Source organism: Stigmatopora nigra, chromosome 9 (assembly GCF_051989575.1).
Source record: "Stigmatopora nigra isolate UIUO_SnigA chromosome 9, RoL_Snig_1.1, whole genome shotgun sequence".
In the NCBI taxonomy this organism is placed as follows: Eukaryota; Metazoa; Chordata; class Actinopteri; order Syngnathiformes; family Syngnathidae; genus Stigmatopora; species Stigmatopora nigra.
Genome location: NC_135516.1, coordinates 14,822,023 through 14,845,078, shown reverse-complemented (window position 1 = coordinate 14,845,078; position 23,056 = coordinate 14,822,023). Strand labels below are relative to the sequence as shown.

The following is a 23,056-nucleotide window of genomic DNA, read 5'->3' as shown; positions in this document are numbered from 1 at the left end:
TGACTATAATATCCATTTATTATCATTTGTATTGAAGAAGAAGGCACATTTTCAAGGCTCTTTCTTCAGCGTCCGCCTGGTGGTGCGTTGGTGCGCGCCCCGGCGAACGAGGTGTACCTGCTGGAGTGCGTGCGCGTGCCGGACGTGCGCGCGCCCAGTCGTTCGCCTGCCCGTCGCGTCCACGTTGCTCATCCCTCTTGTCATAAGCGGCATCCTCCTCAGTTGGAAGCGAGCTCCCTCCGTTTGTCCATCCGTCCGTCCTTCCGCTCCTCCTTTTTCCAGCATCGGCGCTCCTTTGGCGTCCGTCTCCACCCTGCTCGTCATCCTCCTCCTCCTCTTCTTCTTCCTCTTGTTGGTCTCCATCACCGCGGCGGCGGCAACGACGGCATGGATGCGGGAAGCCAGCCAGAGCCCAGCCGCGTACGGCGGTGAGATCCCGGCTTTGTTTGTTTGTGCCCAACGCGACTCCCTGAAAAGACAGTTTTGTCCGGCCGGCTCTTTGTCTCCGGCGCCCCAGTCGCCGTAAAGAAGCGGCCGCCTTGTTGGAGCGCCGAGGAAAACAAATGATCTCGGGGTATCCAAAGCGGGGCACGCGTCTGAGATTTTACCGAGCCGCGGCACAAATCTTGGGGATTAGGGCATGCACAAGAAGCTTGATTATAGGGTGATGCGTGGGTTTACCACTAGGTGGAGTTAGGTTTAGTTCAGGAAAAAGTAACCGACAATAATCAGGGAAGAAACATTTTATGGGAAAATGATTGGACGGAAATACTTACTACTACTTAAAATGTGAGTGGAATTATTTACGTTGCATTGTCTATATAATTGACCCATAAATGACTAAAATCTATATCAACTGGGAAGTCTGGCATCGAGCGATGTCTTTTCTGATTTGCCTGGGAAGGCTGGCAGAGCTATCTCTTTCGTTCATCACGGATTGGATGTCGGGTCCAATCCCAAACCGAAAGAAAAAAAATACCTTTTCAATTGATATATGATGAATAAAAATGCAAAGATTGTTCCGTAACTTCTAACTCTTCCAGTCAAAACAGCCCCTTGACAGTAAATATAGATGACGACGTTATGAAAACCAAATTGTTTTTAACCCTAATTACATTGTTTGTAAATAGATCGGACGTAGATCGGAGTAGGCTCCGACACCCCCATTCCCGTATGGAAAAATGCTAAGAATGTGAGTTGAGTGGCATTTGTAAACCCTGTGTTTGTACGGGCAGGCCGGCGTCCCGACGCCTTCCCCGTGGCCACCCTTGACGGGGCGGGTGGCGACCATGGCAGGCGGCCCGAGCCGGGCCAGCAGCAGCGACCATGGGACTGCGGGCCAGGAGCGGCGCTAGCAAGACGGAGCCCCCGGAGCGGGGCGGCGGGACGGCCGTGGCGCCGGTGGCGGCGCTGGCGTTGGCGTTGGCCGAGCGGGACTCCAAGCGGGACTCCAAACGGGGGTCCCGACAGGGCGCCGCCTTCGGCCTGCTGGCCAAGACCCCCCTGGACTACAGCCGCCCCGCCAAGAGGAACAACGCCCGGCGGAGGAGGATCCAGAACCTGCTCTACGACGCCCTGGAGAGACCCCGAGGGTGGGCGCTGCTCTACCACGCCTTCGTGTGAGTACACTTTCCTTCCCGTTTCTTGGCCATTTTAGCATTTTAAATACACTTTATATAGTTTTTCAGGCAAGTCACTGTTTTTGGTCATTAAAACACGGGCCTTGGCGATTGGTCACCTTTGGCTAACGCGTTAAAAGTGCCCTAAGTACGTGTACTTAAGAGCAGGTAATCAAGGCCGAGATGCGCACACGCGCTTAAGAGCGTCGTTAGCGCCGGCCCATCGTTAACGTCGGATGAAATACGGGCTCGACCCGCCAGCGACCCCCGTCCGCCCGCACCGTTTGACACTTGGCCGGGGATCGATGGAGGCGATTAGCCGCTCGTCGTATCGGACGTGATTTTAACGTCCCGTCGGGAGCGGTTTTCCGGGCCCCGTCCTTCTCGGCGAGGTCGCCCGCCCGCCGGAGGGGGGCGGGGTCGAGAGGGAGGGAGGGGGCGGGATTTCCCCCAACGGGCGCTAAATGTGGCTGGCGTTTGGCCCTCGTCAGTTGTCGCGACGCCGTTTCCCAGCGGGAGCGTGTCACACGTCTCCTGGGAAAGATCGGACGCCAGACGACGGCTGACGCCTGACTCAGCGGGTGTCATCGCGCCGCCGTTTTGCCGCGGCGCGCCGCTCGCCTTTGACTGCCGCCGTTCGCCGGATTGCCTTTTTTTGTCAGTGGAGCAAGTTAGCCAAGCATGCGTCCAAATCAGGGATCAAACCCACGACCCTAGAACTGTGAGACGACGTGCTGACCACGAGGGCCCCTGTACTTAAAAAAAAAAAAATATATATAATGTATTCAAAAAAGGGGAAATATATACTTAACGATATTTTGTCCTTAAAAACTTAGAAAATATCACAAAAATTGTAAATAGTGATGCTGATTCATGTCCGATTGTTAGCGGTTAGCTTAATTTGAATGGGTTTTTTGCTAGTAGACGTCCAAATGATTTGAATTGGGGATTTTAGTATATTAGAAGTTGTTTTCATTTATTTATTTATTTTAGCAGTAGGTTGGAATCACGTGTAGCTTTTAGTGCACATCATCACTAGCATCGTTGAGGGACAATTTGATCCTCAAGGAAGACGATCAATGGGCGTCGCGGGGGAGGGGGCGGGGCCAGGACCCCGAGGAGGATGATCTTACACGTCCGCAGAAAGGAGATCTCGCCCCAAAAAATGCCAAGCGCTCCTTTATTCTGTTCCTTTGGATTGGACGCTTCAAGAAGCCCTTCAAACATATTTAAAAAGGTGACGCGGTGCGACAGTGGTTAGCACTTCCGCCTCGCATTTTGCAGGTCGTGGGTTTGATCCCCAGGTGGGTTCTCACTGTGTAAAGTTGGCTGTATGGCTTTTCTCCCAAAAAACATGCTAGCAAAGCTAATTATACGGTAAACTGTCCCAAGCTATCCACAATTGGTTGTTTGTCTCTTCGCGCTTCGTGATTGGCCGGCCACTCATTCAGCTAGCTGGCTGGGATAGGCTCCAGCACCCCGGCGACGCTACAGATGATGCCGAAATATTTGAAAAGAAACATCAAAATAATTTAACGGATGAAAAGGATTTTGTCAATCCTTTGCGTACCACTAGGGGGCGTGCGACCAGTCCCGGTTAGAGGACGCGTTTGTGGTTTTAAAGGTCTCGCTCGGCCAAACGTGACGAGCATCAAATTTCGCGGCGGACGCTGACTGCGCACTCCCGCGTGAGCAAGCCTCATCATTTATTCATGTGCTGCATGGCCTCCACTGGCTTCAGCAAATACATCGGAAAGAAAAAAAAAACAACACGGGTTCCTTCCTAATGGAGGCCGTCACGTTTTTTTTTAGCCGGCTACCAATCGGACGCTTGCCAGGATCGGTTTCCGCTCACTCGCTCAAGGGGGGAGGAGGGGGAGACCGCCGGGGGTGCCGACGAAAAGTCCACGTGGCGCCAAAAAAAAATCTGGCTTTCGATTCAGGGGTGTCTAAACTTTTTCAGCCAATTTCATTTGCCGCGCATCGTTTAGTATGCGAATACAAAAATGTCTTTATCGATATTTTTTGCTCCGATTGCGATTGCCGACACCCATTTTCCGTACCGCTTATCCTCACAAGGATCGCCAGGGGTGCTGGAGCCAACCGATTCTATTTTGTGAAATATTTTGACCTAAAAAAATAATTGATTAATTAAAATATATATATTACAATTAGTAGTAGAGATGAAGAAGTATTCTTAATAAAATTAATTTTAAAATAGCTAAAACAAAAATTAAATGACTGTTCCTTAATTATTGTTATAAATCTATAATTTTATAATGTTTATATGATTATTTTAATATATAATGTATTATTATGTTTTTGTAATATTCTATTATGATGTATTATTCATAAATATTACTCATTTGACTGATATGAAACATGTCGCTGTATTTTTTAAGTATTAAAAAATGTTAATTGGGCGTCCAATGGTAAGGCGCGTTTGAAGGACGATGGAGGACGCGATGGGGGGCAGGGGGCAGCAGGGGGCGTGGTCCACGGGAGATCGCTGACGCTACAACTCGGATTTATTCGCAAAGGTCCCAATGTTCCCCCTTTTTTTACCGAAGCAGCATTTTATTTTTTGCGCCCGAGTGAGCGCAAAAAAAAAACGGTGGCTTGCCCTTCAACTTTCCGTGAAAGCATGTCGCTGTGGGGGTGCCGTGACCATTGTTTTTAACCGCCCCACCACGGCGGGCGCTAATGCATTGAAATCATTTTTGGGCGGTTTCTTGGGTCACGTGACGCTGCGTCCCCTCGAAGCAAAGCCATTAGCTCTTAATTAGTCACCTCGTCAACTCATCAAAAGTTATTCTCGCACTTTGCGGCTTAGCTCGCTTTTTTCATTGACTTTTTTTTTATTGTATTTGAAATACGTCACTTGACGTCAACGACTACCATTTTGGATGGGGGGGGGGGGGGGGAGAATCGTTCCTCGACTCCTTTAGCCTACCGCTTATCCTCAAGAGGGTGCCGGAACCTATCCCAGCTAATCGTTCCCAGCCACAACTTAGCCTAGCGTGCTAGGTTTTGGATACGTGAGAGGGAAGCGTAGTACCCAGAGAAAAGCCAAGGGGAGAAGATCCAAACTCCACAAGTTTTGGACCTGGGATCGAACCCTGGATCTTAGAACTGCCAACCACTTTTCCACTGTGACGAAATCAATTCTGAAGTCTTTGTGTCAAAAATTGACGTCAAAGCAAAGCCCAAAGGCATCAAATTTATTTTTGTTGACGGAGTAAAATGAGGAATATTTCCTATGGTATTAGTATTTGGATATAAAAAATGAAGCAAATTGCCTAAAGTTTGTGCGGATGGCATGGTGGTGGTGGTTTTGAACCAGCGGGAGGGAGCGCTTTGACGGCCACTCCGCCGCACCTGTCGAGCACCCCGATGTGGCGGGGTTCCCGTGGCAACGGGGAGACTCGTTGCCGTGGGAACCGAGCAGGACCGCCAAGCGGGGTGCTTGATCTCTTTGGATCTCTGCAAACACGCACCCGTCACACGCTAATACATTCAACATGTTGACATCCATTGTGTGTGTGTGTGTGTGTGTGTGTGTGTGTGTGTGGCAGGATGACACAAAGAGTCTCAGTTGCCTAGCAACCACTTCTAAAATTGCCCAATAACACACCAAAAAAAAAAAATGCAAGCCGCAGCAGCGGAATTATTTTGGCCGGCGTCAGCACGGCTATCTTCGTAGTCATCCTCCTCCTCTTCTTCTCATCTCCTTCCGTCGCTGCCGACCCTCCAACTCGCTTGGACGCCTATGGCAGTTCACATAAGCCAATCAGTGAAGACGATCTCCACCTTTTGCATGATATAATCATCATGATTTTGCGACCGACACCAGTAGGCGGGGCTTTCTGAAAGCCCGCCCCCCGCGATCCACAATTTTCTCCTTTTTTTTTTCCGAGCAGGCGAGGGTCGGCCCGGTCACGGCCGCCTTTGGCCAACGGGCTAATTAGACGCTGCTTAATTAGGCCGTCCTTGGACTTGACGATTTGGCTGCGGCAACGGATTAGCGGTTAGCCGCTCGGCCTGGCGCTTTGAGTTTGTTCTGTTCTTGCGCATAAGGACAAAGAAAACAACCTTTGTACTCTTCCCAGAACATTTGGACAAACTTTTTCCACGCCGCAGATGTCGGCCATCTTGGAAAAACCCCAGCAAGTGTCGATTCAGTGCAATTGTGACTTTGTGAAGTCAAGTTATTGTTGTTGTTGTTGTTGACAGTAAGAAGTCGTCTGTCCTTGACCAATCGATGGTCTTGAAACTTGGTCGCCGTGCCAACCCTTAGTTTTTTTTCCCCCTCCCGTACTTTCCTTATTCATTTCTAGGTTTTGTGTGGGTGTGTGTGTGTGTGTATTTCATTTTTTTAGTGTGTGTCCAATTTGTCCAAGAAGCGGTGGTGTCTCTCTCCTCTGTTGGTTTTCCGTCTTCCTCTCGAAGACAAACGCTGGTGGCGTCTCTCCTGGGAAATAATGCAGCCACATAAATTCTGCAGTCGGGAATCTTTAAGTGGACTTTTCGTTATTTACATCTCCTTGAAAATAGCTTGTGGATATTAAAGCTAGCACATCTCCACGCCGCATTTCCTCATCCGATTTATGCCAAAAATGTGGCTTGAGAATGATTTGCACATCTAGTGATAACCTCCTTGAAAGTTTTTGAGGTGAGGGTTTACTCCTCCGTATGGATGGTTACATTGGTGGCGTTTTTTTTTTTTATCGTTATTGGCGGCGGTGGCAGACATGTTTGTTTACTCCGGCGCGGGCGTCCAAAGGCGGCGCGCCGAGCACCGTCGCCGTGGCGACAGAGGGATCTTCCCGGGGAGAGCCTGTCGCCACGGAAACGGGATGCGCGTAAAGCCCGTGGTGGGGAGCGGATTGGTCGCCGGGCTGATAGTTGAATTCCGTCCATTGATCACTTGACCGTTTGGCGCCCATTCCTCTTTTTGAACGAGAGCGTCCGTTCCCCATTCTCCGGCCATTTCCCCACGCTGGCTCATTAAACATGCCACCAATTTAATCTAATCTAATCCAAATGCAGTGGGGCCTTGTCTGGTCAGGCTGCTCGGACCCAAATTTGGCCATCAGATGGGCGACCAATCCGTTCCCCCCCTCTGGGACGTGGCGGCGACCCGGCGAGGAAAGTCATTATCCGCCGCTACGACTCCCTAACGCGCACTAATGAATCCAATTAGCCGCGCTAATCGGGCTCGTTTGTTCGCCATCGGTCGAAGCGGGAAGCGCAAAAAGCGGGAAACGCCGCCGTTACAATTCCGCCGCCGTCGCCACGCTAATCTTCCTCGCGGGAACTCGCCATTTGTCAGCGAAAAAGTAGAGCGAGACGTGCGGCGTCAGCGTGCTCAAATGTGCGCTCTTTTTGTCTCGTCCCGCTTTTATAGAAAGAAAGGAAATCATTCAAAATATACAAAATAGCATTGTTTAAAAAGTATTAAGTCTTTTATGCTCCAAAATATTTCAGCGGACCCCAAAAATTGCAATACAAAATAGCGACAGAATATGAATAATTATTTTTGAAAAATGTACTGGCAACGGACTTTGCATAAAAAAACTGAATAAACTTTCATCTCAGAAACTTTCTTTGTAAATTTGGTAGCATCAGCAGGATGAAATTATTTTATTCATGTAGTTATTCTTGTGTCAAAGCATGAAAATTGTACTAAAATGTTTGACTGAGTCTACAAAATGATATTTTCTTAAGTGGGGAACTTATGATAGTTGCTTTTCGACGTTTTAAAAGATGTTTTTGTCGACTTATTCGTGGCGAGAGCGCAGAGACGTAGGCCAAGTTTCCGCTGGTGATGCGCTTTCTTTCCCACGCTGAGTCAGCAATCTGTTTAGTGGATCTTGTCAGTAAATTGCTGGCCAGGAATCCTGGGGAGAGGCCCCCCAAGCGGCGCCCCATCGGCCCCCCAGGATTAGTGGCGAGCAGCTTTCTTGATTTTTTTGGATCTTTGTTAGCGACCTTGGGAAAACATCACAGACAGTCACAGTCGCTCGGCGCTGAACTAGCGCAAAACTTGGTAGCGACCTTCACCTTGAAACTTCTTAGCGCAGTCTTTTCCAGGCGTCCAATCCGTTGGAAGCGAGTCCATTTTGACGGTGAACGAATGGATTGGACATGTGTAAAGTCCTAATTGGCCCAGGAAAAGGTCAAGTTGTTCTTTCTCGATATGGGTCCAAAAAGGCTTCCAAAGCTCATAAATGTCATCATTCATCCATTTCACATTTCATCGACTTAGCGGTTCATACACACTTTTTTTGGCCATATTTCTTCCTCTTCTAAATGTCATTTATTCCGTTGAGTCAGCAAAAAAGTCAAACGACATTTTGCTGAGACACGTCAACTTTCCAGCAATCTCTCAAGTGAATTTTTAGCGCCCTCCAGTGGCCAAATCCTGAACTGACATGTCATTTTCTTTTAAACTGTATTTTTCTGTATTTGTGTGTATAGTCATGTTTGTGTGTGTGTGTGTGTGTGTTTGTGCGTAGATTTCTGATCGTGCTGGGATGTTTGATTTTAGCCGTGTTGACCACCTTCAAAGAGCACGAGAAGACGTCAGCTCATTGGCTGGTGGTTTTGGTGAGATGACGCACGCACGCACATACGCACGTTGATCAGCCACTGGACTTTTGATGACGTTTTTCTTCCGATTGGCAGGAGACCTTCGCCATTTTCATCTTCGGTTCCGAGTTCGCTTTGCGCATTTGGGCCGCGGGGTGCTGCTGTCGTTACAAAGGATGGCGGGGGAGGCTCAAGTTTGCTCGAAAACCGCTATGCATGCTGGGTAAGGACAAACGTTAGCGTCTTTTGCTATCGGCCAGCGCCGGTACTGCAGCCATAACTTTTTTTTTTTTTTTAACATCCAAATATTTTTTTTGTGTAAATGCAATGTAAACTATTTACTATTTGCTATTCATTAACGGCCATGGGTGTTGATAGTTTGATAATATCGTAGGAATAAATTTACAGTTCATAAAGTTCTAAAAGACCTACTGCTAAACTACCAAAATGGCTTCCGGGCGGCCATATTGGAAGGTGCAGCGTTCCCATCAAAGTTAACTCATGGACATTAAAGCTAAGTCTTTGCTCACCGATTTTTAAAATGTTATTCACAGCTATTGACTATCTGCTCCCGTTGCTGCCACTCTCCCACTTCAAATGGATTGGACGTCTACTTGTATAAACTCATGGAAAACTCTTTTATCGCCTCGGGCGGCCATTTTGGCAGGGGCGACATACCTGTCAAAGTCAATGAAAGATTGAAAGAAAATGCTATTTGTCGAGCTGCTGTTTTTAAAAAAAGACAATGGCATCCATGTAACTGAACTCTGCGCTGTGATTGGACCAGACATTTTTGTCCTGATGGCGTCGGTGCCGGTGGTGGCGGTGCGCAACCAAGGCAACGTGCTGGCCACGTCCCTGCGCAGCCTGCGTTTCCTGCAGATCCTGCGCATGTTGCGCATGGACCGGCGAGGGGGAACCTGGAAGCTGCTGGGCTCCGCCATCTACGCGCACAGCAAGGTAGACCGTTAAGGAAAAAAATGGCCTGCAAACACACCCCTTTTTGTGCTCTCCCTCACTGACTTAGGAGCTGATCACGGCCTGGTACATCGGCTTCCTGTCGCTGATCCTGGCGTCCTTCCTGGTCTACCTGGTGGAGAAGGACGACGTGACGGCCGAGGCGTCGGCCCGGGACCACCCCGCCGCTCAGTCCGAACCTCAGGACTTTGACACCTACGCCGACGCGCTGTGGTGGGGGCTGGTAGGTGGCGCCGGCGTGCCCGGGACGACGGCCAGGACATCCGACCCTTGTTTTCTTTGGGCGGCAGATTACGCTGACCACCATCGGCTACGGCGACAAGACGCCAAAGACGTGGGCGGGGAGGCTCCTGGCCGGCACCTTTGCGCTGATTGGCGTCTCCTTCTTCGCTCTGCCCGCGGTAGCGTCCACGCCGTCGTGCCATCCCTCCCAAGGGATCGGACGTGACGGCGTTTTTCCCCACGTGCGCACGCAGGGCATTCTGGGTTCGGGCCTGGCCCTGAAGGTCCAAGAGCAGCACCGGCAGAAACACTTTGAGAAGAGGCGCCACCCGGCGGCCGGTCTCATACAGGTGAGGGCGGGCCCCGCCTCGGCATCCCCCCACGGCTCCGAGCAACAGCAGGCGCTTGTGCGTCCGCAGTCGGCGTGGCGCTATTATTCCACCAATCCCATCAGGGAAGACCTGATCGCCACGTGGAGGTTCTACGAAACCGTCATCTCGCTGCCTTGCTTCAGGTGAGTCGTGTTCAATTTCACCTTTACAGTCACATTTTGGCTAAGTCTATCTCGGGTGTAATGACAGCAGGCTACCAGAAGAGGGATCCAAATTCATCTGAATTTTGACACATGTACGTGCCTTCTCGGTTGAAATAATCAGCGACGCTCTCCCTTTTTACCACGACAAGTAGCGGCCAGAAGATGACGCTGTTGGAGCGCGTACGCCTGCCCAACGCACGCCCATCCATCATGACGCCACCCGGCAGGAAGACGGCGGGCAACGTGGAGGCGTCGGCGGAGGATAGTCCGTCCAAGCCGTCCGGCTTCAGCAACCGCGAGCGCTTTCGTACCGCCTTCCGCATGCGGACGGCCACGCTGCGCCAAAGTTCCGAAGGTAAGTGCTCAATGGCGCCGCCGTTTTTGGGTCGAAGAAGACCAAATGTCCTTCCAGACGCGGCGTCCGGCGAGGCGGTCCCCGAAGAAGGCGGCTTCCCGGCCGACGTGCTGACGGAGGAGACGGTCCCGGCGCTGAAGCTGGCCATCCGGGCCGTCAGGTTGGCGCCATCCGCCACCCGTGGACGCCCCCCGTGGTGGAGGCCGTCCTTAAAGCGGAACCTCCCCCTCAGGATCATGAGCTTCCTGCTGAGCAAGAAGCGCTTCAAGGAGACGCTGAGGCCTTACGACGTCAAGGACGTGATCGAGCAGTACTCTGCCGGACATCTGGACATGCTGTGCCGGATCAAGTACCTGCAGACCAAGTCAGCGCCAAGCTCCACCCGCTTTTCGTACCATGCTTCTCCATTGGGTTCTCCTTTCAGGCTGGACATGATCCTGGCGCCAGGTGCCCCCCTCACACCCAAACAAAAGAAAGCCACAAAGCCGCCCTTTAATTGCCCCATCACCCAGTCGCCCAGGTAAGCTCCGCCCTCCTTGACCTTTTACCAGATTTGTCCCCCGGGCCACCCCTTTGACACACTAATTGTCCGCAGGCTGGAGTCTTTCCTGTCCAAGCCTCCGCCGACGACCGAACCCGAGGACCAAAGCATGATGGCGAGATTTGTGCGCGTGGAGCGACAGGTGAGTGGGTGGACTCCACGCCAGGCCGCGCCCACTTGGTCATGGTGACTTATTTCCAGGTGGAAGACATGGAGAAGAAGTTGGACTTCCTGGTGGACATGCACATTCAGCACAGCGAGCACCTCCAGGTGGACTCGGCGGGCACCGCCCACATGACCTCGACGGCGGCGGTGGTGGGCGGGCTCGGAGATTTGCGCCGGGTCTTCCCCGTGCTCGGCCGTCGCTCCCCGCCGCAGGTGGCGCGCCCCACCGTGCTGCCCGTCAGCTCCCTGCAGGACCCGCCCGGGGGGAGTGTCCGGACCGCGGGGGGTGCCGTGAGAGGCCCCGCGGGGGGCGACTCGCCGCTCTCGTTGCTGTCCGTCAACCACGAGGAGCTGGAGCGCTCGCCCAGCGGCTTCAGCTTTTCCGGCGAAGGCTCGGCGACGGCGGCGGATGGACGCTCGGCGGCCCCGCCCGCCTCCGTCTACCTGGCGGAGGCCGAGACGGACACGGACACGAATACGGACCCCTCGACACCCGGCGGCGGCGGCGGCCCGTCGGCCCGGAGCACGCCGCCTTGAACGGGTACGTCCGCCCCACACTCACGAACGCTCGCCAGCGTCCACGGCGGTCGCCGGGTGGCCATTTTGTTGACCTTTTCACATTGGTGTCACCCGCGTGTCGACCACTCGAGCAAAATAGTTCGGTTATAATGGCAAAACCTGAAATTTAGCGAGCAAAATTAATCCGTGAACTATATCACGCTCTCAAGTTATTTCGAGGAAGGCGGGGCCTGGGTTCACTGTTGCGCAATAACCTATTATCAGGCAATATAGATTCATATTTCATTCAAATATGACAGTATTTCCAATAAACCTGCGCTTATTAGTACTTTACACAATTTTTCTGGATAGATTGACTCACATTGACGGCTAAAATTCCCGATGAAAGTTTCTGAGGTTAGGGTTTATCACGCTGTCATCCCTCCCAGTCCACACTGATTGGACACTTGGTCACGCAAAAATACTCCTATTGAACGCTTTGCGTTATATTTAAACTATATATTGAAATTCATCTGAAATGAATTATTTTAACGATGTATTGACTCCTCCCACTGATGGCCACGCCCAATCGATATGACCTGGGAGGACTGGCAGTTGGACTAAGAAAAGACGGAGCGCAAACGTGAAAACGAAACAAAAGCTGACGTTAAAACACCCCATGCATGCGCGCCATTTGGACTTTTTGCATGTCTGCATGGCAAAAGACGCCCTCTAGCGGCCGCGACGCCAATTTTGGAAAATCGGTGAAATGAAGGTGGCTATTTTGTGGAGATTTTCTACCAAATCCAAAGTTGTTTTTTTTTCTTTTTTCTAGCCAACTTTTCAGACTTTTCTAGTCACCTGACCTGCTGGGCGCTTTCTCATTGGCTCCCGGCCACGCGCACACCCAACACTACGACGAAAAGTCAGAGGCGGGTCCTCGCTTGTAACCCTTTTTTTTTTAACTCCTTTGCTGCCTTGGACGTCCAACCCAATGTCCAATCCATTTTGGATTGGTCGCCCATGGCAACCGAGGAGTTAAATCTCCGGAGTCTTCCTATATTGACAATTGACTCCCTTGTACGGCTACATAATAACATTTACTCTTTTTCTATTTGAAGATAGGAATAAGATTTCCATATTTAAAGGTCTCTAGACGTCCAAACCAATTGAAGCCAGAGAGCGGCGGCGACCAGTCCGTTCATCCCAGTTCAAATGCATGGGACGTCTACTCATGTCAAACTCACGGAAATGATCAGTGATAGTTTCTGCTGTGAGGGTTTATTCGTTTGCCACCACTTCTCATTTCAATTCATTCATTGGAATGCACTGTGAAAGTTTCTGAGGTCAGAGTTTATTCCGACATATTGGTGTTCTAAAATGTTTTTGCGTGTAACGTTTGACAATTCTATCTTTTCAAGTTAACAACAGATGCTGTTTACTTGAAAAGAAAAGGCATTTTTAAGTGTTAAAGTATGCTCACATTCACTCAGTCACTCAAAATGGCCGACGTGGATTCTTTACCAATTTTGCAAACAAGGCACCCACTCCAAAACTAATTGCCATCACAAATGTCAAACATTTTGGAACACCATCAATGTGTGGGCCAAATTCAATGAAAAATGTGCACTAAACCGGTCCAATAAGTAAAGGGTGGCCATTTACACTTACATGACATTTTCCCCTGAAATAGAAACAATCATGTCTAGTCAAGACCTTTCAACAATGGCTGCTGAGCCATTTTGCCATTAAAAATGACTAAGTGTTTCACCCATTTCATTGGATAAACTACTGCCAAATCTTGCAGAGTGGTGGCCCAGTGGATAAGTCATCAGTCTCCCACCTCTGTGTTCCTGGGTTCGAATCCCAGTGCTTGCAAATGTTTTCCTAATATTATTCAGGTAAATGAAGGAGATAAAAGTACAAGTACTACCACCTATTCTCATGGGGTGGTGGCCTAGTGGTTAAGTCATCAGTCTCCCACACCTGTGGTTGTTGGTTCAAATCCCAGTGCATGCATAGATTTTCCCAATATTATTCAGTTAAAAAAATAAGTTGTAAGTGTATAAGTTTATAAGTGTATAAGTTTATAAGTCTTCAGTGGTGGATGAAGCATTTTGTCAAAAAAATGACTAAGTGTTTCACCCCATTTCCTTGGATAAAACGTTTCAACACCCATGTATAAGTGGGGCACGAGTTGGTGTAGTGGGTTGCACACTCGCCTTTGCACCGAGAGAACGTGAGTTCGCTTCCCGGTGTCGGCGGTTCACTGACCAAGCAAGCGGTCGAGGGTCGGCCGAAGGCCGACCCGAGAACGCCTTTCGCACAGACAGGTCCCTTCAAGTGTCTTCCGAACTGCCGAAGGCAGTTCGGAATATAACCTTTTGCTGAAAAGTATAACTAAGTGTTTAATAAAAATTAAAAAGTTTTTTTTTTTTTTTTTTTCTTATTCCATTTACTCACCTACATGGTTTGGTGATCAGCCAAATGACGACAGCGGGAAGCGAACCCAGGTCTCCCCGACCAGAGTCCAGTGCACTAACCTCTGCGCCAACCAAGTGGCTACACTTTCCTTAGTCATCATTTTAGTGTCATGCCTGCCAATTCACAGAAACAATTAAGGGAAAATGATGTGGCCCAACCGGGATTCGAACCCACACAGTAAACAGTGTGAGGTTCCAAGGGTTATGACTTACCACCTAGGCCACGACTCCCTAAGAAAATGTGTGTATATTAGAGATTTCAATGCATCTCACAGGCTAAGTCAGTAATTGAGCTAATTGGCAACATAAGTGTAAGTTAGAGCAGCTGGTAGTAAGGCCAGGTGATTGGTCGGTCTCCCATCCAAAAACTTTGACTTGTTGAGTGCACATTTTTCATTGAGTTTGGCCCACAAATATGTACTATTTTGAAATGCATTGTTACAAAGAAAAGGCAATTTTCATTATTTTACACAACCATGCTGATGAATTCCAACCAAATACAAAGAGTCCCAATGAATCTCACAATTAAAATGCATGCTAGACATAATTCAAAGTAGCAACACATCAAAAGAAACAACTAAAAAAAGGACTAAGCAGTGGTACACGCCCAATCCGTTTTTCCTGGGATGCGATTGGACATTTCCGGTCATTTATTTGGGCAATAAAATACCTTTTTTTCAGCCAAAAAGCCATCAAGCGTTCCATTGTCACGATGCTTTTTTATTTTTTTTTAACGTAGGTTCCGACTAACATTTTTGGACCTCTCGATGGCTACCGATAATTTGTGCCTTGGCCTTTTTTCACGCACGTTTTTTTTGTTTGTTTGTCGCCAGCCGCCGAGTCGCCGGACAAAAGGCGTCACAACATGTTAACTCTCACGTATGTAACCCGTATTTATCTTCATATCTACTCGGATACTCTGTATATTTATTGCAAGGAAACTTTGTGCCAAACGAAACGACGACGCGTTTGCTAACTAGCGCTTTGGTTAGCCGGTTAGCGAGCGACTCGGCGGCGTTCCCAATTTAGTTTGTCGCGTCCAAAAGTGACCTTGACGTGTCCTCGCTAAAGTTGATCTTGTGGCCATATGCTAATATGCAAATGATCGTCATTACTGTTATCATTACAATTTTTTTGTTGTTTTTTTAAGAACTCTTCTCTTTTCAAGTGCGACACTTGTTATTAATAATAATAAAAGACGCAAGTGATAGCAAACAATTGTCATTGTTTACGATATTGACACAAAACAAGCACTTAACCCTTTGTTAACCAAATATATTTTAGGAGGAAAAAGAAGGAAAGCCTAGAAGTCCATTTTAAAGACCTTTATTGATCTTGATTGGTCGTTACCGGCAATTACGGTGATTGATTGATTAGTGACAATATTTCAGATAGCCTGACAAACTAGAAAAATAGATGTTCTGCTGTGAAAATGACACATTGACCAACTAAGCGCAGTCTTTACAAAAAAACACAATCCATTTTCCACATCGGCGCTAAAAGGCGCTAGGCGTCCGATCCATTTGGACCGGGAGGGGCGACTGACAATCAGATAGATCGGTGCTGTACAAACTACGGCCCCCGGGCAAAACATGACCATATTATTAAATATGTCTCGCACAAGAAGCTGGAGTTAAGTCTAAATTCTGTTGCACGTCTCCACTTCAACGCTAGAGGGAGCTAGTTATTAAACAGTAGCTCCTTACTGCCAAATCATTTTATGTAATATACACTGTATTTTCCGGCCTATAAATCCCACTAGTTTTGGCTTATCCTCGGGTGTTGCTAAAATATGACACAATTAGCCACCAGAGGGCGCTCTCTTAAGAAGCCAGGAATTGCTAGTGCTCTTACAATTTGGACGATATTTATATATCTAAACTAGTATATAACAATTACAAATATGATGATTCTAGCATTCTTTTTTTTTTTTTTTTTTAAACAGTTTTTTTAAATTTCTCTGACACATTTCTGGACGACCCGTAGTCCGGAAAAAAAAAGACTTAAGTTCACGGCACCCCCATTTTTGGAAAATACCTTAATGGGATGAAGATTTTTTAAGGTTTGAAGCCTTGAAGTCTTTCTTCAGTAGACGCACAAGTCGGGAAATTTCATTTCGTAGACGGGCACCGACGGGTGCTGGGCGTGGCCCGAGGACGCCGCGCCGGACGGACTCGGGGGCGGTCTGCGAGGGGGGGTGGAGAGTCTTTAGTTAACGGCTAACGCGGGGTCGACGTAGGCGTCCTTACCTGATGGTGAGTTGGAAGATGTGCGCCAGACGCTCGTGTAGCATGTTGGCCTAAACGAGGACACGGATTAAGGACGTGACTGGCGGGCGATGGCGTTTCGCCCCCGCCACCTCTACCTTGGACTCGCAGTGCGCGGCGATCTCCTCGAAGGGCGCCTTCTGGAATTTCTCCATCACCTGACGACGACGCTCGCGTTCTTGATCCTCCAGCACGCTCGTGTCTGACGGGAAAACGCCATTTAAAGATGTTAAGACTGTTAAGGCTTCGTGGAAAAGTTATTATGGAAAGAAATAGATTTTAAAATTGACCGAGTACAAAAAAACAACAATTTTAATTTTGTCATTCAATGAATGAAATTGTTATTTTGCCGATTTTTTTGCAACTCACCAATAGCTTTCTTCAAGGTCTCAAAGGTGATCTCTTCAGCAAGCTGCGACTAAACAAACAAGAAAAAAAAATGAACTCTTTGCCTGAAAAAAAATCCCGGGGATCAAATGGCGATCCGGCCAGATGCGAGGCCATCCCTAAGGTGGTTATCACCAAAACGGACGCACCTTGTCTGGCAGGCTGCTGGCCAAGATGTCCACCTGCAGGGAGACGGTGTCCACCAAACTCTTCCTTCTGGTCAGACGCTCTTCATCTGCGAACCACAAGTTTGACGTTAAAGTCGACGTCAGCGTAACTCTCGCCTCCACCGCTAGAGGGAGCGAAGCACTTAAATGCTTTGGTTCCTTCATTTGAAATCATACATCCTTTAAATCTGAAATGGGAATTTAACGCCAACAAACACAAGGATTTGAGATTTCCATCTAACCCCCAAATTCCTAAAACGACAATAGCGCTTCTCCAACTCGCCAGAAAAGAAAAACAATGTAAACAAAAATAATTAAAAATGTGACACTAACATATTATTTTAAATTTAAGAAATCATTTTACAAAATTACAAAAATACCTAAAAATGTTTTTTTTAAATTGTATTTTCAATATTTACTCTCATTAAAACTTCAAAAATAAATAAAAAATATGACGCCCCAACATGACCCGAGGCCAAAGGTTGGAGAAGCGCCAAAGCGCAAAGGTCACGCAGGAGAGCCGTTGCTATGGCGGCTAGCGTTGCTATGGTTACCTCTGGACGTCTGCTTGCACCTGTGCAGGATTTTGCCCACCGTGTAAAGCACTGACGGAGGAAGAAAAGGAAGAAAGAGGAAGGAAAAAGGAAGAAAAAAGGAAGAAAAAGGAGCCAAAAGTCAAACCTCGAACGGCCCTTTTTCAAATATGGATTTAACGCTGAAAAAATGTCAGTGTTAGAAAAACCAGAATTCCTTCTAAAGCGTGTCGGAACGAGTTGAACGAATTGACAAAATTAATTTCAAAAGAGAGCAGAAAACAAGCAAAAAGAGGTCTTTGAAAGACAGAGGTCAAAGGTCAGCCATTACCTGTGACCTGCGGCACGTAAGGAACGTTGAGTCTGTCGGCGTTGTAGCCCGCCCCCGCCAGGCCGTCGGCCATGTCGCCGCTGTGGAAAAACAGCGCCGCGTCGTCCTTGTCCAATTGTTGGGGGAGCCTGAGTGGAGGGGGCGGAGTTAGTCACGGCGAGGAGGGGGCGGAGTTAGTCACGGCGAGGAGGGGGCGGGGCGGACAGGACGGACAATGGGACGTACCGGCACTTGTCCCTGAAGACGTGCTCCGGGAGAAGGTAGGGAGCATCCATGTTCCTCAGCTCGATGACCTGAAAGTGAAAAGTCAGCTGACATTTGGTCACATTTTTCTAAAAACAGGAGGGCGTCAATTAAAGAGAACCTTGCTGACGTGCTGGCAGAAGGCGGTGTTGGCGATCATCTGGCCCAGGAAGTTGAGGTACGCCGCCACCAGGGCCAGGACGCTGCAACGTAGCCACATGGACAAGTTCTCCTCGGTGGACAAGGCCATCTCCTACGCACGCAAACGCACTTTGAAAAGTGGAAATAGAGAAAATGCTAGCATCCGGGGTGGAGCCCTCCCACCTGGAGCGCCACGGCCAATCGCGCCAGCTCCACCACCACGTCCTCGTTGGCCAGCTCGATGGTGAGGACGGCCAACGTGGTGAAGAGCAGCTCAAAGTTCTTGTGCGCGTTGTCGTCCTCTTTGCAGCCCAGGTAGATGTGGCGGTACAGTTGCTGGCCGTGCTACACACCGCAAATCGGGACACGCCCACTAAATGCCACACCCCCAAAAACATAAAAATGACCTCAACTCACCTTCTTCATGAAAGCCACGTCTTGCTTGGAGATCTTTTCTCGCTTGATCTTCAGCGCGGCCACGTCGGGGATGATCCTGGGGGGCGGGGTCGTCACCGTGGGGGCGTCGACGGGAGGCGGGGCCGACTCACCTGATGCCTCGGAGTTTGGCCCGGTTGTCGTGGCGGTCCATGACGTTGTGGAGGATCTCCAGCACCAGCTGCCGAAGCTCGCCGTCCTCCATCAGCGAGATGGACAAGAGCGGGTCCAGGAAGGGGGACGGCAGCGCGCCCGACATGGATTTGGATTTGAAACCCGACGTCACCTGCGGCCATTTTGGAGAGGACTTATTTTCGAAACGTTACACATTTTTTCTGTCTGGACGGTGGCTACGGACCATGATGAGTGAGCTGAGGAGCATGGTCTGGATCCTTTTGGTGCCCAAGTGCCTGAAAGCGTAAAATCCGAGTAGACAGAAAAAGGGACCACGTTAGCAACGGCAAACGTTAGCGATCCACAACCAATCCGTCAAATGAAAAGCCAGTGGCTCACCCGATCTTGACGGTGTCCAAGGCGTGGCAGGGGGTGCCGTAGACGGGCACCTTGCCCATGATGAACATCATCACTTCGGCTCGCTGGTAGTCGGGCAGATTGCCGCCAAAGAATCCTGCCCCCGGGTTACCAAAAAAGTGTTAAGTCCACGTCTCGGACGACACACCGTCGGAGCGAAGCATCGTACCGACGGTGCGGATGATGGCGTTCTGCACGATGCGCTCGTCGCTCTCCTTGACGCGGGCGGACGAAGCGCTGCAGGCCGAACTCCGGCGCGAGCTCTCGCCCAGTTCCAGGTCCACGCTCATCCTCAAGTGCTTGAGCAGCGTGTCGAACACCTCCAGCACCGTCGGACCTGAAACCAGAGACACCATTTGGTCCTTCATGTGGGTCGGACCATTTTAGATATAATATTTAGATTTTTTGGGGTTTTTTTTATTATAAAGAAGTGAGTCTGACACCCTTGTTCTAGGGGGTCAAAAATATGGGTATCACATGGGATAAAACACTTGACATCATCCAACTAACTACGCCAGGACTGGGCAACATGCCACAAAGGGGCCAGCTGATTGGTGACCGGCCCTAACGGGCGATAGATGTCCAATCCACTGCTTCCAAATGGTTTTGAACGTCTATCGCCGTCAATGGCGGGCATTTTGAATTGAATGGCAGGCCTTTCTTTGCCCATCCCTGCTCGTCTACTCTATGTGCTCTATGACCCAGCTCAGGTTCGATACCGTACCCAGCCATAGGTTGGGAGGCGTGGCTTGTTCGCTCTCCGCCGCATCACCTGCTTTGCACTCTTGAATGGTTCCTGTTTTCCCAAATAAAATATCCCCAAATAAAACACACACGAGAGCATGGCATTCTGAGAATCGCTCAAGTGGTGATGTCAAGGATGGCGTCTCACAATATAGCGCACCCCTCGCCCCCTCCAAACCAATGATTTTATCGCTAGTAGATGTCATTTAGTTCTCACCCACGGAGCCTTTGGCGGCGATGGCCACCGTCTCCAGCAGCACCTGCACGATGCCGGCGCGCACCCTGGGGGTGTTCTTGTTGTGGGTGTCCAAGTGGCCCAGCACCTGCTGGATGACGTGGTGGGAGTGCTGCGCCTGAAAACAAAATGCCACGGGGGAAGCCGTCATTTGGCGTCACGCCGATTGACGCGGGACAGCGGGTAACTTCTAGTTGGATCAAAACAGGTTGGACGTCGACCGAGGGCTGGAATGACAATCATTTGCTATATCCGCACTTGTTTAGAATGCAGCATGTTTAATGCTGCGATTTTTAGATGTGAATGCGTGCACGTGACAGCAGAGGGCGACATTTCACTTGGAGTCACAACAGATAAACGTCTGCAAATATGAGGAAGTCTGTTCATTGACTCGCTGCCGGGCCTCCCAGCATAAACAGAATGGACGTATATCGCTATGGACGCACACGGCCGGCGGGCTCACGTCGTGCAGGGTGAAACTAACCTGGATGGAGTACATGATGATCCGGAAGCAGGAGACGGCAAACTCGTTGGGCTCCCACAAGTGATGGTTGTCCAGGTGCCTGCGGACACAAAGGCGGCGACGGGCGGGGTTAACCCAACGTCTCGGACGCACGCGCGTGCGCCAGGTCACGGACGGCAGATGGCGGAGGACGGCGCCGCCCGCCGACCCCGGTCCCGCCGGGGGGCGCCGCAGCGTCTGCCCAGCGCAGCTGCCGAGCGGGCGCGCGGGACCCGGGCGCCAGCTGCCTCCGCGCCTTGCGCTCCCCGACGGCCTGCCGGTGTACCCGTCAATCATCAGGGAGTCGCCGACGACCACCCCCGTTCCGTGGTTGCGACCGGCTGCTAAAGGCTAAATTAGCTTTGAATTAGACGTCAATTCGATTTCATGGGGGAATGATGGACCATTTTAGATAGAATATTTAGATTTTTTAAAATAAATGGATTAAAAGCCCTGAATATTCCGTTTTTTTATAGATCTAAAACAATGTTTATTTTAGATTTTTTAAAATATATTTTCAGATTTTACAAAATGATTTTTGAACTAAAAACAGAAAAAATGGATTAAAAAATGACAATTATTGATTTAAAAGGGGGAAATAAGAAAATATATTATACATTTATATCCATCATTTTAATTTGATCCTAAAACAGAAAGTCACCACTCATGATTGACTTTCCTGGGCCGCACAAAATGATGCGACGTGCCAGATTTGGCCCCCCGGGCCGCCACTTGTGAGTTACTGCATTGATGGCATGTAGTAGTACCATCATATGGCCTCTGGGTGTCTCTAATCTCCACTAAATATCGGGCCAACAGTACTCGAGTAACGCAACTATCAATAATAATGTCTGCCATTACAAAGATGCACCTGCAGTTAATTTAAACTGGGAGGAGTGGCAATCCATTGGTTATCATTACACGGCCGTTTAGAAACGTTTTGAGAGGATTGCGTAGTCTGGGCCCACTGGAAAAAAATCCCCCGTTCGCCATCCGCCAAACAAGACGAAAGCTCTAAAAAGACTATGACTTTTGGAAGCTCTTTAGCGCAGCCCTCCATTTTAGGAAAGAGAAGGAGTCAAGCTGCAGTGGAACGTGACGTCAATGCGACCCCCCCCCCCCCGATCTTTTCCCTTCCCTCGCATCTCCCCGAGATGAACCCCGCCGCTTCTATTTATAGGCACAATCCCTCTGCGCCCCCGAGGGAAGACATGAAGGCTGGCCGGTGACACCAGAAGAGCCAAACAAGAGAGAGATGGCGCAAAGTCATTAAAACGGGAAGGCGCTCCTCCGCCGGCCGGGGTCGCCCACGCTTCGTTAGGCGGACCGCCGGAGGGCGCCGGTGGCAGGCGGAGGGCGAAGGGCGGTGGGATCCACCTTGACGTTCGTCAGGTTCACTCTAATTGCAACCTGCTCGCCCCTTTTGGCCCCTCCCACCAGATAATCCATCAAAGAGATATTGACAAAGTGCCTGGGCTCGGATTTTTGGAGAAATGAAACCATCCTTCCGCCGTGATGACGGAAAATCCAGGCGTTGAAGCATTTTAGAAATTAATTATTCATATTCGGGGGTTCCCTCCGTCTTCATCTATCGCAAATTCACTATTTTGATTTTTTTTCTGCTATTAATTGTAACATTTTTTTTTAAGTTCATAGAAATGGGAGGAAGCAGACGGAAGCCACTCTTGCAACTCGGATTCAGCACTGAGTTTAGTTTAGGTACGAATATTTATCATAATGTGTGTGATGTGGTTGTCTATACTCACACCAGCACAGGTCTAACGGCATTGTTCATGTTTCCGTAGGCGGCGCGTCCCAGAAGTTCCCGGAAGCAGCTCTCCGCCAACGTGGACGGGTTCTCCTCGCCGTCCTGAGCCGCCGCGCACGGCGTGCTGGGAAGCCCCGCCCCCACCCTGACAAAAAAAAGGCAAACACTGTCACGGCGTGGATGTTCATTGGGTTCAAAAAACAATTTGGGTTTTTTTGGCGTTTGCCGTCCCATATTTTGTCCATTTGGACCAGTTGAAATGGATTGGAAATCCAATGCTATCAATACCATTTATTTGAAGAGCAAAAATAATTATTTGTGGACTACAAAAATGCTATATATGTTTTATTTTAGCATGAATCGCTATTATTTTTTTGCGCAAAAGGCGCTGAAAGACGGCAGACGCGACGGAGGCGGTGGCGCCCCATCGCATCTGGATTATTGGACGCTTTGGACGCGCGGGGGTGCTTGGGTCCAAAGAGCCAAGCCATTACAATGGCCATCTTTAGCCACACTTGGAAACGGAAAAAAAAACTGGCAAAGCGGGACAAATGTCTGAACCGGCTCTAAAAATAGCTTTTTTTTGTTGACATGGAAACCACTTGAGAAAGACTTTTTGCAGCGCCGCTTTTATTGATTTTTTTTCTTCTCCTTCCCCGTGATAAACTCATTTCAATTCACGGCAGAAGCACCAAAAGACCTTTGGTTCCCAACAAAGCCCATGCTTTGACATTAAAATCAAGTCATAACTACCTTATATATGGAAAAAAAATTCAAATGTGTCA

The 23,056-nt window shown here is 49.3% G+C and overlaps 2 protein-coding genes across 9 annotated transcripts in view; one reads left to right on the top strand and one right to left on the bottom strand.

Moving 5' to 3' along the window:
* The first annotated feature begins 133 nt into the window (after positions 1-133).
* On the top strand, positions 134-14,077 carry kcnq3 (potassium voltage-gated channel, KQT-like subfamily, member 3). 5 transcript variants are annotated; one of them, XM_077724900.1, is made up of 15 exons: positions 134-428; positions 1,236-1,619; positions 8,138-8,228; positions 8,307-8,433; positions 8,998-9,170; positions 9,238-9,411; positions 9,479-9,589; positions 9,665-9,760; positions 9,830-9,924; positions 10,095-10,300; positions 10,358-10,460; positions 10,533-10,820; positions 10,896-10,983; positions 11,043-11,547; positions 13,988-14,077. In XM_077724900.1, exons 2-14 carry the CDS (start codon positions 1,327-1,329, stop codon positions 11,541-11,543), a joined length of 2,346 nt encoding a protein of 781 aa, XP_077581026.1. In that variant the 5' UTR covers positions 134-428; positions 1,236-1,326; the 3' UTR covers positions 11,544-11,547; positions 13,988-14,077. The 5 variants fall into 5 exon arrangements, with proteins under 5 accessions (XP_077581026.1, XP_077581028.1, XP_077581024.1 ...); XM_077724902.1 differs by lacking the exon at positions 13,988-14,077 and having other exon boundaries at positions 10,533-10,664; positions 10,725-10,820; positions 11,043-13,277; XM_077724898.1 differs by lacking the exon at positions 13,988-14,077 and adding an exon at positions 12,340-13,277.
* Positions 14,078-15,297: 1,220 nt separating this feature from the next.
* The window catches only part of efr3a (EFR3 homolog A (S. cerevisiae)), a 12,416-nt gene continuing 4,657 nt past the window's right edge, over positions 15,298-23,056 (bottom strand). The window contains exons 7-25 of one of the 4 annotated variants that reach the window (XM_077724893.1): positions 22,270-22,416; positions 20,486-20,564; positions 19,984-20,119; positions 19,747-19,818; positions 19,192-19,359; positions 19,005-19,119; positions 18,850-18,901; positions 18,605-18,777; positions 18,474-18,549; positions 18,240-18,401; positions 18,037-18,168; positions 17,898-17,965; positions 17,673-17,800; positions 17,363-17,413; positions 16,791-16,876; positions 16,624-16,672; positions 16,353-16,456; positions 16,237-16,286; positions 15,298-16,172 (exon numbers count right to left, since the gene is read on the bottom strand). In XM_077724893.1, coding sequence (XP_077581019.1) covers positions 16,073-16,172; positions 16,237-16,286; positions 16,353-16,456; positions 16,624-16,672; positions 16,791-16,876; positions 17,363-17,413; positions 17,673-17,800; positions 17,898-17,965; positions 18,037-18,168; positions 18,240-18,401; positions 18,474-18,549; positions 18,605-18,777; positions 18,850-18,901; positions 19,005-19,119; positions 19,192-19,359; positions 19,747-19,818; positions 19,984-20,119; positions 20,486-20,564; positions 22,270-22,416 — 1,948 coding nt within the window. In that variant the 3' untranslated portion in view covers positions 15,298-16,072. The remainder of the gene's footprint in view (positions 16,173-16,236; positions 16,287-16,352; positions 16,457-16,623; positions 16,673-16,790; positions 16,877-17,362; positions 17,414-17,672; positions 17,801-17,897; positions 17,966-18,036; positions 18,169-18,239; positions 18,402-18,473; positions 18,550-18,604; positions 18,778-18,849; positions 18,902-19,004; positions 19,120-19,191; positions 19,360-19,746; positions 19,819-19,983; positions 20,120-20,485; positions 20,565-22,269; positions 22,417-23,056) is intronic. The other 3 variants (XM_077724894.1, XM_077724895.1, XM_077724896.1) reach the window with 3 other exon arrangements.